At 34.2% G+C, this 19,054-nt stretch overlaps 1 protein-coding gene across 2 annotated transcripts in view; it reads right to left on the reverse strand.

Annotated features, from left to right (window-relative positions):
- Positions 1-1,001: 1,001 nt before the first annotated feature.
- The window catches only part of LOC138695348 (polypeptide N-acetylgalactosaminyltransferase 1-like), a 44,908-nt gene continuing 26,855 nt past the window's right edge, over positions 1,002-19,054 (reverse strand). For both annotated transcript variants that reach the window (XM_069819778.1, XM_069819771.1), the window contains one exon: positions 1,002-19,041. In XM_069819778.1, the coding sequence (XP_069675879.1) occupies positions 18,907-19,041 (135 nt within the window). In that variant the 3' untranslated portion in view covers positions 1,002-18,906. The remainder of the gene's footprint in view (positions 19,042-19,054) is intronic.

The raw sequence follows: 19,054 nt of genomic DNA on the forward strand, positions 1-19,054 counted from the left end.
TGAATTCTTACACTTTAAAAATGTCACTACTCATGATTCTAAGCTGTTTTATCAATTTTATTCTTCAATGTACACCTCAAAATCTGTGCTTCAGTGGCTGGTCATGATAATATCTTTGAAAAATATTGGAGTGCAAGAGGTCAAATGACTTTATTGTCAAACTCCTGGCATTAGAAAACAACAACATTCTTCAATGTACAAAGATATGCCAATTAAGCTAATTTGGACAAAGATTTAAGTTTATCTAAACAATGGTGCAAATTCTTCAATTCCACTAGTTCTGCGAGCACTGAAACTTTCTCAGAACTCTTAAAAATATGTCAAATCTATTTCTCTATACCAAGTCACAATGGAAGTGCTGAGACAGTATTTTCCCTAATATCTGCTCAATGGACAAAAGAACGAAATCGGATGCTAACGGAGACAGTCAGAGGTATCATCGTGGTGAAATATAATTTGAACGACATGTCCTGTGAACAGTTCCATAGTTATTTGGTACAAAATATAAGTTTGTCTCTATAGGCTCTTGTGCACAAAGTGGGCTCCACCGATAAGTAGGGTACAGATGTAGTACTGATCCAGCAACTAGTGAGAAAACTAAGGTGAGCCATTGTCTTTATCTTTAATTTTGTTCATACCAATTTTTAAAAAGTCCTCCTTTTTTCAGCAATGTCCTCTTATTTTAGATTCCATGTCCTCCTATAGAATCTCTTCTCATGGTAACCCTAATTTGATGTCCGTATATTTGTATACATATTTAAAATATAGTAACTCCCCCCATGTTTTAACATCTTCTCAGCATAGATATGTAGCTAAGATTTAAACAGAAAAGAGAAACGAATGTCTCTTCATGGTATGAACCAGGCTTTTGGCCCGGAGCATGTGCAGTGTGGCATTCTTTGACTCAGAAAATACTCCAGCTGCTCAACATTTCTGTCCCTCACTGTACATAAAAGCTACGGTTGAATGACTGCAGTACATGAAAATAGAGTAAGAACAACTTTATAAAATGGAATATTTAAAAATCAGTTTAATTTTCCAACAGTTTGTTACAAAATTGTACTTTTCACAAGTAATATTACTGATCACAGTTCATTACCAGTTACTGATGGTTTCTTCACACACAGTTGTTCACAATCCAGCAATTCCACCGTAACATGAATAAATGTAGACTTATGGAAGAGAATAGGAAGGGAGGAAGGACATATATAAAGCTATTCGTGACTGTGAAAATACCTAACGAAGTAAGGGGTATGTACTGGCTTTCTGAAAACCTGCACACACAAGTCATGCCGCATGGCTGCATAAAGCACATCCTTTTATTTAATTCTAAATGCTTATGTATTTGGAATGATACATGTGCCTAAGTTTAGAAAATGAAAGCAATCTGCTACAACAGTAAAAACTGTAATGGATTTAAAGAGAAAAGTTCAAGATAACATTGGACTATTGTTGAAGTTGGACGTTATGAACAATTAAATATATTTATAAAATCAGAATTAACAAGTGGCAGTTCATCATATAATTTATAACTGGGTGCAGTTAACTTATATCTATGAATATTACATTTTGAAAACAGCCTTCAAATCATGCAACATAGATTTAAACACAACAGAAAGAAATAAGTAATGAAATATAAGGAAAGAGCTTCTTTTTTTACAATGAAATTGCAAAACATAACCATGTACATGATTAGCTGTTATGTTGCATGCCAATCAGAGCTTAATTCTATGCTAGATGCGTGAAAATTCCAATCTTTAGCAGAGTGGTAGAACAACTGACACATTTTGCTGGACTGAATGGTAATGAATGTTCTGTTGAACGAATTGCTGCCAGAAACCACCTCTGGTATCAACACTAATATTTCTTTTCACTGCGCCTCCCCATTCAAACCTAAATATTTCGATGCTAAGTGCAATGCTTTTATCTATGCTGGGTTTTATCTTTATACAGGTAAGATGTATAAACATTTATCTCGACTATGCATTCAAATTTTTGTCGTGAGATACATTATGCAGACTAAGAAAGAGTAACTACAGTAGAGCATCAATTATCTGAATACCGATCAACCGAAAGTGTTCCCGTTGGCAAATTCAAATTTGGGCGAGATTTGGCGGCAAAAAAGCGAGTCACCTCTGAAGGGAAAACAAAAAAAATAAAAATGGACTTCTTTTTCTAAACTGTTGACTAACTTTAATGACCATTTTGAACTGTCAAACTAGGCTAGTCAGTTCTCTATTTTATTTTTGTAAGACATGTGATACAAAATGTAATATATGTACAGTTTTGTGTTTAATATCAGTGTATCTTGTTTCATACTGCTTCTATGACACCAGTACAATTTGTTTTCGGAATTGATCGGTTATCCGAACACCCCCTGTCCCCAATTGTTTCGGATAATCGATGCTCTACTGTAATTTTTTATTCATTTTATCTTGAATGAAAGTGACTTTATGATAATTTTTTACATTTGTTCTTAGTTTTCTCTTGTAATATAATTTACATACGTTTTAAATTTATGTCTCTTATAAGTTGCAAATTCAAAGAGTGGGACAAAAAATTCAAAGCTGGTTTTAAAATTCAAACAAGAAAAAAGACCATTTGGAAGACCATGAATGTGTTAAAATGCAGTAAATTAGACAAGACAAAGATAATAAAGGAGGAAATTGGGAAGTAAATGGGAAGATAGCTTTAGAAAGTGTTTTGTTTGACGATGATGATAATACATGACAATCTTAAAATATAGTACCAAGTTATTCAGCAGTATACCAAATATTTTTATACAATACTTATGATTAACCATATTCATTAGTTTATGTTAATAATGCAGCCTTTTTATCAATCATACGTTGCATTAATGATTCAGTAGTATGGGATGATTTATAGTGTAAGACACTCAACAACCATTATGCATAATCATGTGTGTCACTTCAAAAACAGCTTAAAGGTAAAAGGTAAAAGTATCCCCGTAACATGCCATGAAGGCACTTGGGGGGCATGGAGGTAGAGCACCATGCTTTCCATGACCTCGGCACTAGAATGAGGTGGTGTGGTCGGCACCACACTCTGACCGCCTTTTACCCCCTCAAAAACAGCTTAGTAACCAAAACTAGAGACTGTTATCCTTGCAAAGGCATCAATGAGCAAGTTGCATCAGTGGATAATATAACATTGCCCCTGACATCTACAAATAAAATTATACATATATTTTCCAACTCTTACAGTAAGAAAGTTTATTAAAAGCATCGATAAACAACTATATTTTGATTGTCAATTGTGTGATCTCATCAGTAAAAGGTACTGCATGATATATTGAATTACTTAAAATATTAATATATTGTATAACTTCACTTTGAGCAAATAACAATATTTATAAGACAAACAAATCACTAACCACTGCTGGGAAAAAAAGATGTGTACTAAAACTTTTAACCAGAGAGCTTAACTTAAAGAATAAATTCTTTTACATGAATTAATAACAGAAAGTGTCCACGAAGTCACCATACCTCTGATTACAATCCACCAATTTTCATCAAATGTGTACATAATACCTTTAGATATGTTCTCTGTAATAAAAATACATTGTCCATATACAGGAAATTAAGAAGTACAGAAAGCAGGGAGGTAAACCTCAGACATTTTCTGAACATAGGCATTAGAAGAAAGCGATGTGATCTGCATTATCTTCTGGCTGCCTTTTGGAAGTTACAGTGTAATAAATAATCCTGCCTCCACCTGGGATCAATCTCTATAATAACTCAACTCAATACATCTAATATAGTGCTGCAGAGAAAATTTGGGTCTTCCTATCCTCTTATACGAAGGTTTAATATAGCAATTTGTATCAGTATCATTAAAGTAATCCACAAATTTCTGTATGTCGAGGATAATATCACGAGTTACTGGTAAGTGCTATCTTAGTATTGATGGTGGTTATACTTATACTAAATTCATAATTCTGATATGGAGAAATTAAATATAAAATCAGAGGTACAGCAACTTCTCAATACTTTGTATATATATATATTTACTTTATATACGAGAGTATGAGAAAGTATTGCAGTTACATAATTCTAAAACATTAAATTTTTGTAATGAAAAATTTAGTTTTTTTTTTTTTTTCCTGACCAAAACTGAATGATTTCTGTGAAGTTATTTGTTTCCAAATTTTCTTACCTCAAAAACTTACAAATATTTTCTTGTTTGTTTTATAAGACTGTTAATATAACCCTCTCTGCACTTTATTTTATGGATGAATGTTTACAAAAACTATATAAACTTTTAATACATTAATAACAATACTTTCTCATGTTATAGCCATTTTAATTACTCATCTCATTTCTCCAAATATGTCTTAAAAAATAATAAAAATTTGGAGCTTAATATATACAACGCTCTATAAAAATGATTTGTCACAGGATACATTACTGTGGACGTAATATTTTTCAAATACTATAATAATACACAATGGCATTCGGAAGACATGTTCCAAATAATTTACCTTGTACGCCTTGTAACTAAGGTTTCGTTTTTTTTTATGAATTTGTCATGACATCAAGAGTTTCGTTAAACATTATTACAAGCCTAAAAGTATCTTTCCTAGTGCATTTTCTTACGTAATCAACATTTAAATTAAGCTGCCTTTTCACCACAATGTTTATATACATTTTGAAACTAACTTTTAGTATATTTTCTTCAAACAAAAGAATAAACACATGCTACATCCAAAGATTATATTTCAAGTTATGTTTTGATATTAAAATTGTACAAGTATATAAAATTTTAGAACCACAGTTTCCTTCTGTCTTAGCAATCCAGCTCCACAATTCTAATGAAGCAATAAAAATTATGAGAAAATTTTATTAATAACAAATGAGACAACTTTAACCTCAAAACTTTTGTGTTCAAGTACCAAGATCTAAACACTGACCTAACGAATGTAGGTGATTAACATAATGCAACATCTACAGAAAGCTATTCCCACTGAACATGTAAACGCTATATACATATACATATTATATCATTATGTTGTGAAAGTCCTAGTCAATTTAAATTTGATAGAACACGATAACATCAACTTAGTTTTGTAGTATCAAATTTTATTCCTTTTTATAGTTTCTGTGATGGACATTCAGTGTTGTGAATAATATCATTATTACGTGACAAAAAGGGATTGTTAGACTAGTATGAAATACAAGTTTAGGAACTAGCAAAGATGTCAGCTCACTACAGATTATCATGTTCAATAATATTCTCGTTGTTAGATATTGTTTTAGATCTCGCAGTGGGCAAAGATTTATCTTACACGATCTCACCAGAGCAAGAAATTTGAGTGGTTATAAATTATTAGTTAAAATCCTGCCATAAAGTAGACATTCCAACAAAAGCATGGAATAGTGCAACTGTTCTGTCATATTAAAAATATTCATTGAACTTTCTTCATTTGTTAACTCATTAAAAATGGCTGGAAAACATTTCTAGCATACGTTTCTGTTCTTATTCGCCATAATAAATACTGCTTATTGTACAGCATTCTTTTAGTGTAGCTGTAAACAGACCAATGGCGAAAGTTCACAGAAGTTTCTTGATCCATATAGAAGTGAAATGGAATAAGAAGCATTTTTTCAAGCACTAATTATGCAACAAATTCCCTTTAAAATCACTGAATGACACCTCGCAAGAGAGATGAGGGTTGTCTGTATTTTTTCAATATCATTTAATGTGTTTCATAGCTTCTAAGGAGGAACGACTCTTAGTCTGTGAAAAATATAATCTGGAGTCAAGGCTATGATTATGTATATGTAGAACAGATACGTAATTTTTTCACAGCCATTAAATTTTTAACAAATTTTAACTTGTGTTTAATTTTGTATAATGAAAAATGCTTGTGTCATTATTACACTTACACAAATTATATATAGATAGTCAACAATTATTTGTATATGAAGAGTACAGGGAAAAAACATGATAAGTCACATTTTACTGTTTTTACAGGAGAGCAAGTTAAAACTTTCAAGACTCATTCTATTGTTTTCAGGTTGTCATTCTTCAAATTTCTTTGGACTAATGAGGTTGTTATTCTGTACAGTTAAACTACAAAAATCTACACTACCTGAGCTCTATTACACGACATTTAAAATAAAAAAATAGATAATTTTGGACTTACCAAGTTTCTTCCCTGTGCTCTTCATACGATAGGTAAGACATTTTTCATAACAGAAAAATCAATGGCAACAATCAAATATATTGAAATATATGTAACTTTAAGTTCAAGGAGAGGGTTCAAACCCAGTAACCTCCTTCCCCCTTGCATATGCCTCTGAATTTCAACAAGACAGAAAATAGATTGACCACGAACTAATGGATGATGAGTACTGGGTGTTCAGTTCAAAATGTGTCTTGGATCGCTGTATGCCGTCATGTGGCTAGCTGATGAGCCTAGAGAATTCAATCTTCCTACACTTCCTCAGCTCAGGTGTATAACCTAAGAGGCAGAGAAGTTGGCTAGCAAGTACGGCGTTCATTCTGAAGAGTGCGTACCGATACGTACGGTAACGCCGGTAGTGGCAGGAATGTGAACTGTTTGGAAATACGTACTGTCGGGATATGGGGAGAGGGTTAAGACGATTACTTACGTATTTGTTGACATTAACTTCGACGGTCAACATGGACACGGAGCATTTGATTTGTGTTGTGGAATGTTACCGTAAGCAACCGATGATAACAAATACCCTGCGTACGACTTGCCGGCGCAAAATACAGTTCGAAAGAGGTTATGGTAGCACACAGACCGTACAGACCGCCACTGTTGCTACGACGTTCAAGTTATACTGTACACGTTCTCAAGTTCAGATTGAAGAACGCCTTAAATAATAGGCAACTTCTCTAACATATGAGCTGAAACTCGCTTCAAATCGGTGACCCAACAACAGTGACGTCATGACACACTTTGAAATGAACACCCAGTATTATTTTATAGGCTGTGAAGGAAAAAGAATTATCAAATAACCAGTGAAGAGATCGTGCAGAATTGTACTTCACTATTAGAAGGAACTGCCTTCAGTAGGATAGTTGGCAGTGAGGGCAGAGGTGAAATTTTACATCTAACTGTAAAGCAATGTGAAAGATTGCTAATTTGGATCTTGAATGTAAATTAATTACTGGTACTTGTAAAAACTGATTGCATTTACTATGAATTACGAATAATATGTATGCAAATGAATCTTCACTTAATGTTTAAAAAATTCATAGTTTTCATTACGTTATCAAACTACACACACTGACCAAAACTTAACCTTTACTTAACACACACTCTTGTCACTAACCTACAATTAAGAACAGGAACATAAATTCCTCTTTTATAATATTTTATAGTCTTCATATATAAATTTACGCTTATATCCAGTGCTAACAATTTTTACAAGGAGTGAAAAATGTAATATGCACTGAACATCATTCGATGATTTCAGCAAAAATGGACATGATTTATATAAAAAAAAAATATGTAACTTTCTTTACTTCATATGTGATGTAGAAAAAATCTTACATTTTGGCAAATCTATACACAATAAGAACAATGCCCAACATATAGAAAACATCGTATTTTCTCAAATTGCACATCCATCAATTATACAGGATAACATGGTCCACATCACAAAACTGTTCGTTACGTTTATAATAATCCAAAACAATATGAAGTGAGACATAAAAATGTTTAATTATTTTGCAAAAGTAAAGTGAACAATGTTAGGTTTTATTTTGTAATACTGATGATATCATGTGCATATGATACTGAACTATGATTTAAGTTTGTCAGAGTGCTCGAAAAGGCGAGAAATTTTTAGGTTTTTTTGTACCATGTTTCAGAGCAACATATCGGATCTTAATCAATGAAGCCTAAGAAAGAACTCATTTATTGGTTCTGTTACTAGGCTCTATTTTGCAGGACTAGAGCCAATGAACAGCAGACCAGACCGACAATTTATTGCCCTTCCTTGTCTTCACTGATGATGAAATCAATACGTAATTCCAAAAGATTGGATGTTTCTCCAAAAACCCATAAAAAATTCGCATTATGTGTGAGACTGTTGTATTGCATAAGGTCCTGTCTCCAATACCAAAATAAGGTACAGTATGGCATTGTATGTATGAAGTATGACCAAAAGAAACCAGTGCTAAACTGGAGAATTAGCACAATAGATTTGAACAGTGCCATTACGGTTATGACCAAATTTCACTAAATACACAATGTTGCCAACATAAGAACCTAACTTTGGTCTGTAGTGTCATTAGAAGGAGAAATTTGTTTCTTTTTCTTTCTACCTCCTTCGCTCTGAACATTACTGAGAGAGAGCACCACTGTCACTCTCATCTATTTCAATGATTTTTCCCTGTACCACCAATTTGTTTGGACATTTCTACAGAGAAGATTAAGACAGATCTTACAAGCGATCTCCAGTTACTAACAGTATGGTCATCAAAATTGTTAGTCCATTTTATCTCTCTCGCATTTTCTTTTGTTTCATTATGGCTGAATGGATTTATCTCTCCAGTATCGATGTTTCTAGTCGGTCCTGACCTTTATGACAGTTTTTGTTTCGTACTATTGATAAACAATAATATAATTAAAGCAGGGAATAATTTCATGACCCCTAAAAGTTTTTTTCGTAAAAGGCTAGGTATTTTCTCTAGGCCACAAATAAAACTTCAACGCGGTCATAATTATGTACTTAACTCTTTGGCGAACATTAACCAGAAATTTACTTTCCGTTATTTAAATGATATTCCGTGAAACACACCTTTTTTTCCCTTTATTTCATTGTTATCTTACTACATATGCATTTTCTTTCAGTTCATTCAAAACATCGTCGTTGTACTACATAAACCTTGCACTTGACTAATGGAGTGATTTATTTAATAATATAGTCGCGAATTTTACTACCACCCTTTCAATTGTCTTTTGTTTGACATGGCTCGGTACGGCCCGGTGACTAGTGGCAAGCGAGTACGTCAATTATCGATATTGCTCTACCGTGCATATTATCCAGTTGTTCTGAAACTAGTCTTCTCTGTCTCAAAATGTGAAGTATGATCATGTGGTACATCGTCTGATAAGTCATCTTGCATACAGCAATCGAGAACAGTGCCTAACCATGACTAACAGCATTCTAAATTTGTCTAAAGGTGATTAGAGAGCTGTTATTCGATTCCTAACAGCAGAAGGCTCTAGGCCACCAGCTTAGAGCCCCAATTTGTCACTATGTAGATTTCATTTGAGTACATCTAAAATTAAATTCATTTAGTCCATCTCGTAACAGACTTTGAAATGGATTCATACTCTCAGATAGATAGATAGATAGATAGATAGATTCGTTCTATAATATTCTTACATTTGCTTTATAGCATAAAATAAAGAACAGAAGAGTTCTACACTAGGCTTAAAACTTCTATTCACTTCAAACTCAATTATTTCCTTTCAAATGGAGTTTGTAGCTCGATGCAGGATATTTCAGAGTCTAAATCTGTTTCAAAATCAATTACGATTCGAAGTGGACTTAACAGATTCTGCTTTAGATGTATCTCCTCATTTGTTCAGACCCTTAAAGAAAGCTTTCAAGAGGCATAGATTCTACAAAGATGATGAAGTAAAGCCACAGTGTTGACATTATTTAAAGAGCTGCCAAGGTATTTTTTTCGCTAATACGTCCCCACACAACAGGATGACTGTGTGAATGCCTATGGAGGCGTCTTCTAAGTAAACCTACTGCATTCATGTGTCCAACTGATAGTATCTGATGCCACCCTACACAATGGAACGCCTAGGTAGACTACTTCTAAGGAAACCTACTTTATTCATGTATCCTTAAACAATTATATATTTCCATATGCATCATACCTTTTATGTACCTTAATAAATTTAGAAATCGACTCGAACCGGTTTCATTTGATCACACCTCATACATTGAAGAATTAAAGAATCCTGTACATCATTTCATAAAATATGGAGTACTGTAAAACGGGGTGACTTGATACACCTGGGAGGACTTGATACGTTTCGTAAGTTCATGTTTTGGAACCGAAACATCAACCTACAAAACGTATCAAGTCACCCCGTTTTACGGTACAGAGTGTAAAACAAAATGGAGACAGTACTCACTTGTGTACACATGACCACGTTAACAAAAAATTGCCTAAAATATGCAAACTAACCAAGAAGGGATGATAGGCTAAAGAGAAAGCGTGCCCAGTGTCATTTTATTCTTAAAGAGTTACTGAGATTAGTGTACAGTCTGTGCAGTCAATTTGCTTACAGTCTATGATTCTCGTGGAAGATTAAGTGATAACATTACATAGTACAAGAACTTAGTATTAGTTGTAGTAGTAATAATAGTAATTAGTAATATTACTGTGGAAGAATATGTTCGGAATTACAGGATGTGTTTGTACAACTGACACGCTATTTTATGGCTGACTATACAGTCACTTCCTCAGCAGCTTTGTTCAAGCTCTCTACCATCCCTCATGTGATGTAATGTTAAAGTGGCCAAGCAGTAAGATGAGTGAGGGACATTATAGACGTAAAATTAAAATTCAATGACCAGTATCAGTGCTTTTGTAGTAAATATCTTAACACTATTGAAAATATGACATTACAAAAAAATAACTGAAAAATATAGTGTATTCAACACAAGTACTGATCAAATCTATATTTCAAGATGCTTTTCTAGTTCTACAGTGTGTTTCAGTGGGATTTCTCACTTTTTAATTACCTACAAGATTGGAGAAAGCTGGGTTTGCTGTGGAAGACCTGCCCTCGGAGAGAACACTAAATGAATGAATGAACTTTGCGTCCATAGGTGACTCTTAACCTATAAATACTGTACACTGAAATGATACACGAAATCAGGAGTTTCAATGGATACTGATAGGTGGCACACTGCCCTCGATACATCCTTATAATGTTAATTGCTGTCACATAACCACTCACCTCTCAGACTATGTAAATTCTCAAATCACAAAGATATGGGTGTCAGAAAATCCTCATGCCAGTACCATGGGACATAACTTCATCCAGAATAAGTTGGAGTGTGGTGTGCAATATCCGGTCACAGGATCACTGGACCAATTTTCTTTAAAGAAACTGTAAATAGGCCTACTGATGTGTAAAGAACATTTTCACGGACTTCATGAAGCAGCTAAACGACATCAAAATTATGCAGAGATATTTTCAACAGAATGGCGCCACATGCCACGCCTCTAATAAATCCATGGCACACATCAGCAACTTTTTCAAGGACTGTTTTATCTCTAGAGGTTTGTGGCCTCCAAGGTCACCAGACTTGACGTCAGCATATTATTTTTTGTGGGGCCATCTTAAGGAAAGAATCTACCGAAACAGATCATGACCCATCCAGGATGTACGGACAAACATCGCAGCAGAAATAGACAACACCAACACAGACATGTTGTGGAATGTATCTGACATGGTGAAACGGACAATGTGTCTCTATGAGGAGGGGGACACTTCCAGCACATCTTGTTGTATCTAAATTATTTTCCCAGAGATAACCTCTCATTTACACTTGGTTATGTTAATGTTTTGTTATTTAGTCAAATAATAGACCTATTTAAAAAGTGGAATATCCCATTGAAACACTGTAGGCCTATCTCAGTGTAAGTCTTAAAAAAAAAAAAAAAAAAAAAAAACAAGAGACAGAAGTTGACAGTTTCTATATAACTATACTAAAAGAAAATTACAAACATAAGTCGTGCTGCAATCAGAATGCAAGTGCAAACATTTCTGTTTGTACATATAAAACAGTATTTTCGTCATTGTAACATTTATCAATCATATACATAGGTTGGATAAAAAGTAATGGCAACACTGTTGTCACGTGACGATGGTGCGTTCGAGAGTTGCCAGCTGTATGGACATGAACAAGGACTGTTAGATGAGTTAGTGCAGCCAGCGGCGACAGTACTCTGTCAATTTACTGCAGTATGTAGAACGTTGACTTTCATAGGAATAATGCGAGCGCCCTAACACCACGTTTACAAAACTAGAGCAACGTTCCTGGATCAAAATTGAAGTGACACGAGGTCGTAGTGCACAAGAATGTTTTCAGGGACTGTGTGAAGCATATGCCGATGCAGCGTTGCCATATCGCACAGTGGCACGCTGGGTTAAAGCATTCCGGGAAGGCAGGGATGTGAAAGTGATGTTCATTGTGGCATATGACATTGATGGGGTAATACTGCACCACGCTGTACCTCCAAGGCAGACGGAAAACGCGGACTACTGGAACATCCACCGTACTCACCTGATATATCCATGCGATTACGATCTTTTCACCAAAGTGAAAGAACCACTGCAAGGGACGCGGTACAATACCAGAGATGAACTTATCCGTGCTTTAGGGCGGTCAATACGGAACATCAATAAAGATGGACACGCTGATGGTGTACGACGCCTCCCAAACATTTGGCAAAAGGTAATAAATAAGGGGGGGCGACTATATAGAAGGTACGTAAATGTTGTACCCCGTGAATAAAGCCATGTCAGAAATATCGAACTGTTGCCATTACTTTTTATCCAACCTTAGTAACTGCTGATAGTATTTGACTGTGATGTGATGAGTATGAAGAGAGTGACAGCATCAAAGGAGAGACGTAATCAAGCTCTTACTTTGTTTCCTGTACTTTGATTCCAAGTTAAGAGTTTAGAAAGACATAACTTGCTTCAAAAATATTCATTGCTTATTATAACTATGAATTACATCACACAATAGAAACATATTGGCACACTTACGTCACACTAAGAAAATTTTTGGCTTGCACACTGCGAAATGCTGACTGTTGTAGCATAACAAGGATAATAAATCTTATGAAAAATGGATTTCTTTATGTTACTTGAAAAGTTTCGTCATTATAGCTCATGGAAGTACACTTTTTTCATAATTATGTACTAACATATGAGATAAACTTCTATTTCGCTGCTAACATATAAAAATAACGTGATTGTCAGATTGTGTACTGATAATCAGTAAACATTCTTTCAAGATCCACTAATGGTATACTACTGTATGTTTACTGGCATCTTTTAGTGACAAATATGTTTGTCTAGTTATTTGAAATTATAATTAATTTGAAATCATCTTCTGCAATTCAGTGATGTTTGAAATTGTTTGAAAGTTAAATAGGCCTAGAGAAGAATTATGAAAATGTTGTAAATGAGCTTTCTTTTACTAATGATAAATTTTATCGAAAAGCAAGAGAGCAAAAATATAGCTATGAAAAGTGAGAAAGATTAGTCTTGTTTACTTAATGATCTTTTCTTACCAGAATAAATAAATAAAATAAATTTTCGAAATGAGTCATGTTTGAATGTGGTTAAATGCTCATTTTAAACACAATACAAAATTCAGCTACATACTAAGAAAGGAAGCATTACTTTATGGCAACATACACTGTAAATTATTGTAGAAACAAATTTTCTTTGAACTACTGTCATTACAGTCTAGTTTTCAATGTTCGGATTTTGTCCCTTATTATAATGGGTTTTCGAAAAAGGATGACAACATTTCATGCTTTGATAACATTTGATTATAAATAATGGCATCTATACAAGAAAATGCTCAATATTTAAGTCTGTTGTCGCTGTTCAGCATAACTTCAAAAGTACGGTAGAGAAGCTCCAACATACAAGTTAATAACTGCATGGTTTCATAAGAAACGGGTAGCGTCACAAAGTAATAAAGCTGAGTGAAAAGAGAAAGCGTAAGAGAGATTGTTCAGTGCGTGAATGGATAAAGTGAAGAGAAATGCTTGCAGCCTCAAATACTCTTCTGAAAGAGTTAATTGTGAAAGATAGTTGCAGTTAACAATAATTACTGTACTTAATAACTCTCCAGTTTTCAACTATCGGAGACAGTTTTGCATCACTGGAATTCTTAAATAGAACTTCTCTGTTTTTATATTCCTTATTATTTATTTTCCATCTCCTATACTTCTCAACAAAACGCAGAGTGTATTCACGATTCCATCTATCCATATTTTAGCACATTCTAATGCAACTCCTGCAAGCAACTAACTAATTTACGTGCCAAATCAGTCATTAAACAGATGAAATCATGGGAAAAACGGTGCATCATTGCTCACTAAAGTTGGAAGGCAACCAACTAGTGATCTGCAAGTAGTGATATGCTAACGCAATAAGCACTTGCAGAGTGGTGTACAAGGTGCAGTTTAGTGATTCCTCAGTGACTATGCATCACTAAGTGATACCACAGTCTAGTATATACAGTCACGAAGCTCAATAAGTAGTAAATATGCATCCATAGATAGTTGCTAACCACTAGGATCGCTAATATCGCCTCATTACAGTCAATGCGAAATAGTACCTGCACAGTCTATTGTTCCTAGCACCTTCACAACTCAAGCTTCGTGACTGTATATACTAGACTGTGGTGATACCGTGTAAATTAGGCTTAAGGCACAAATGTATAGGGACCTGAAAATTTCGTATTTGCAAAATCAGCGAATTTTTTAATTGTGTGGTAGAAAGTATTTTCCTTGATCTGTAAGGTGATTTAGCATGATTTTCTAGCAGAACTGAAAGTGTTAAAAAATGCAAATTTCCTATAAAATTGCGAAATCACAAGAAAATGACTATTTAATAGTGATTTATCAGTAAAATGCTATTTTCAAGCAAAAAGCGCATTATATATACACAGGGTGTATCTAAATTGTTGTAACAAACTTCGGGAGGTAATTCCTACGATCATTTTGAGAAAGGCTAGCCCCAAATTGAGGGAAATAGCATATCTAACGTTAGTGTGACCGTTAATGGAATACGGAACTACATGTTGGGATCCCTATAGAATATATCAGATAAATTCCTTAGAAAGAATCCAGTATAGGGCAGCTAAATTTGTTAAAGGTAAAAGAGAAGATGGAAACGATACGATAAAAGAACTTAAATGGGAAACTTTGGAAAACAGACGTAGAAAAACTAGAATAACATCATTGTATAGAGCACATCTAGGTCAGAAAGCATGGGTAGACATAACGGCTCAGTTAGAAAAGCCAATGTACTATGGTAGGAACGATCATGATTTTAAAATCAAATGTAGGAAACAGAAAACGGATGTAGGTAAATTCTCATTTTTAAATAGAACTATAAATGATTGGAATGACTTACCTGCAGCGGTCTTTGAGGGCTGTCCTTCCTTAAGGAGATTCAAGAATAACTTAAGTGACATTCAACATTTAATTTTTTAAGGTGACATGTATTTATCTAGCCTGACGAGTTTACTTCCTTGGTTTGAATTGTAAATTATTTAAAAATAGCGTGTAAGAGGGCCTTAGACTAGAAATGTTTAGTTTAAATGTAGTTCTGTTTATAAGTATGCATAAGGGTGTAATTATTTGACTTATTTGAACTGTTGTATCAGTGAAGCGAGGTGAGTCAGTGAAGTTATGGTTTTACAGTGCAGTGAACAGTTCTGATCAGTGATAATTTATAGCGTCAATGAAATGTGTTCTATAGTGTCAGTGAAATGTGTTACAGAGTGTCAGTGAAATGTGTGCTAAAGTGTCAGTGAAATGCGTCATAATGCCACTACAGGGAATGAGATGAGAGTAAAGTGAAAGACTATTGAAACTTAAGTAGGACCTATACATAATTATGTAGGTTGTATTGTAAAATTAGGTATTTTATTTATGTTTTATTATCATTGTGTTAAATTGTATCGTGTATTCTTATTGTGTTGTGTATAAAATTGTATATGTGTTGTAAAATTGTATTGTGAATTGTAAATTTTATTGTGTATTGCTTATCATTTTATTGTGTATTGTTAATATTGTATATACCACTGCCACCGGGTGCTTGCCCACTTGCAGTGTAAATAAATACATACATACATACATAACGAATGAAAAATGTCCTTGGAACATATGTCATACAATGCATTGTTACGGAGTTACATGCTAAAGCGATATTAAGACGTACACTGGCCATAACACAACACATCACGGGAGGTGATGAAAATGTCTGCCATGAGCAGCAATGCATGCGTGGCAACACCTTAACATGTACCGGCGAATCCATGAACACCATGTCATCTTGTGCTTGAATGGAATAATGCACCATGTTTACACACAGCCAGCTACTAGCTCTGTTTACCTTTCATTACTCACTGCACATACAGAACTGACGGTACACAGGAAAAACAAACAATGTCACATTTCCATTAAGGGTGAGATAATAATCTATTTCAGTATAGTACTGTTAAATTTATTGATGTTTCTACTTCAAATGAAGGAAATGATGAGTGTATCCGTGGTTTTAATTCTCCTTTACCACTTTTGGTAAAAATAACACTAAAGTTTGCAGTAATACAGTGAATTAGATAATGACATCACCCTTAACAGCATTGTAACCTTGTTCGTTTTTCCCGTATACCCTTCAACTGTGTCATCCCTCCTGCACACCACATGATGTTGTTGACGTTTTTGACACTGGTGCCACCTGTGTACTGTAATACCATAGCATATGCTGCTTATGGTCACTGTATGTTCTGTATCGCTTTAACATGTAACTCAGATACAATGCATTGTATAACATAGGTTCATAGGACATTTTTAATTTGTTATGATCGTAGGAATCACCTCTCGAAGTTTGTTACAACAATTTAGATACACCCTGTATACAAAAATTGATGGTGCTTTTTAAATACTCAAAACATATCGCTCAATTATCTCTTTATTGATTATTGTCCACTCAATTCGATAAATTTCATATATTGATAATGAAGATCAGATGATTGATATACATATTTTAATATTGATTATCAAGTTCTATATTCGATATGGGCTTGGCTAAAATGTGTCACGTCGGTTTACTCAGCCATTTGCTTTTGAGATCGCAGCAGAGTTGGATAGTTACTCTCTAGTTTATTGGCAGAGTTGGTTGAATTTGTGAGACACATGCTTCTTCGTAAAATGAGCGAAGAACTATAACTGCTCATGAAAGAGCCCAGCAGTATGCCACTCATGCGCTCTATGCTTCAGACGCTAAGACAGTTTTCTGTAAATTCTGCAAGTGCTGCATTGGAGAATAAAGCATTTCCAGAATGTTGTTTGCAAGTATTGTGGACACCAACAAACAAGGTTGACAATGAATGTCTTTATCACAATGTAATCTGAAGGAGAAAAATGCTGAACTGTTCACAATGTTATCTTTTGAGAAATGAAAGATAGAATGCACAAAGTTTCCTTTGGAAAAAAGTAGATGCTAATTTGTTTTAAAAGGAGAGGATGGTATTTTTTAAAACTTTTTTCCTATTTGGTGTAAAATATTAATTTTTTGTATGTAGAGAGCTAATAGCTGTAGGAACTCAACCAAATATAAATATTTTGAAAAAAAAAATATTTGGGGGCCCAAATTTGAAAAAAAATATACCCAATGCAGGATTGTACTAAATCGATATATCTAAACCATTTTTAAAGATAGATTCAAACTTTTTTTTGCAATGTATTTGCAAAAGCAAGTTCTACAAACTGTCTGTAACAGAATGTTGATATTAGTCCCTACGTTTGTAAAACAAACAATTACAATTTAATAACAATTTTCTGATTTCCTTTCTTGCAAACAAACGGACGTATTTTTTAAATGAAATCAATTAACAAAATTCTGTTACAGAGAAAAGTTTCCTAATAGTCTAAAGAATTTGTGTTATAAATTTTATGCATGTATCTTTAATAGTTCAGAAATTATATCCAAAACCGATAAAAGTGGGCGTGTGATTTAAAAATCTATAGCGCAGGAAGTTTAAAAATGAGTCTCAACATCTGATAAGGGCACAAATACCCACAAAATGTTATGCAATGCATTCCATACATATCAAAGAGTATTTAAAGAAAAAAAAAATTTTTTAATGTAATATTTACCGGAAACAACAATAAAAGTGGGCGAGTGATTTAAAAATCCATAAATCAGGAAGTTTAAAAATGGAGATTCAACATCCGATAAGGGCACAAATACCCACAAAATGTTATGCTAAGCATTCCACACATATCACAGAGTATTTTAAAGATTTTTTTTTTTTAATTTACTCATTTTTCACCAAAAAATATCATCCTCTCCCCTTAAAAAGATGGAATACTTTCCAGACAGAAATCGTATATTCTCTTTTGGGTATTACTGCAGGACGCTAGCAGTCAGCATTCTCTGAATGAATAATACACACACATCTGTTTGCTGTGAATATAATTTAAATCAATAAAATAGCAAATAAATTCCAGCTAAAAATCATTCTGACTGATAACTTCAACAAAAAATTAAAATTGAGAATGGCACAGATTGGCAAGGACTATATGAGAAAGAATTACTTCCAGTTAATATGAAGAGTCCACTGCAAGAATGATGGATGTCATTTGGAATACATTTTGCAGGAGAAGCAATTGATAGTTTGAAATGCTTAGCGCTCAAAGCTTAACTGTGATTTTCCGATCATTACTGGACAATGACTATCAGTGTTAATGTCATGTAACTCACTATGTACATTCTATATGTCTTAAGCTATGCATTGACAGTCTTGGTTCATTTTCGACAAGAAAGTGACATCCATCATTCTTGCAGTGGACTCTTCATATGGTTGGTATTCTCTTATAAAAGTGGCTATCTAATTGGCAATAAATTCTGTACCAACTCAACAGCAACTTTCAAGGGTGAATTTGTGAATAGAGACAGAAGTGCTATTAGTCTCTTTGCTGCAATAGATGTAACTCAAAGAAAGTTTGTTTCTAATATGTTACCATTGCTCCCCCCTTTAAAACATGGTTTCTGTGTTCTCGATTGGACGTGGGACAGTCATGATTCGAAGTTTCCACCACTAGTGCCACGTATTAAGCTATTTTATTGCCCCATCTCCATATCTGCCATATACTACCGGAACACCGCACTGCTGCTACTTTGCTGCTCTGCTGTCCGTCAAATGCGTCCAAGCACAGTCCAGTTTGCACATGCATCAGTTGGCCATTCTGTAAAATAAAA

The sequence above is a fragment of the Periplaneta americana genome, chromosome 1, assembly GCF_040183065.1.
Source record: "Periplaneta americana isolate PAMFEO1 chromosome 1, P.americana_PAMFEO1_priV1, whole genome shotgun sequence".
In the NCBI taxonomy this organism is placed as follows: domain Eukaryota; kingdom Metazoa; phylum Arthropoda; class Insecta; order Blattodea; family Blattidae; genus Periplaneta; species Periplaneta americana.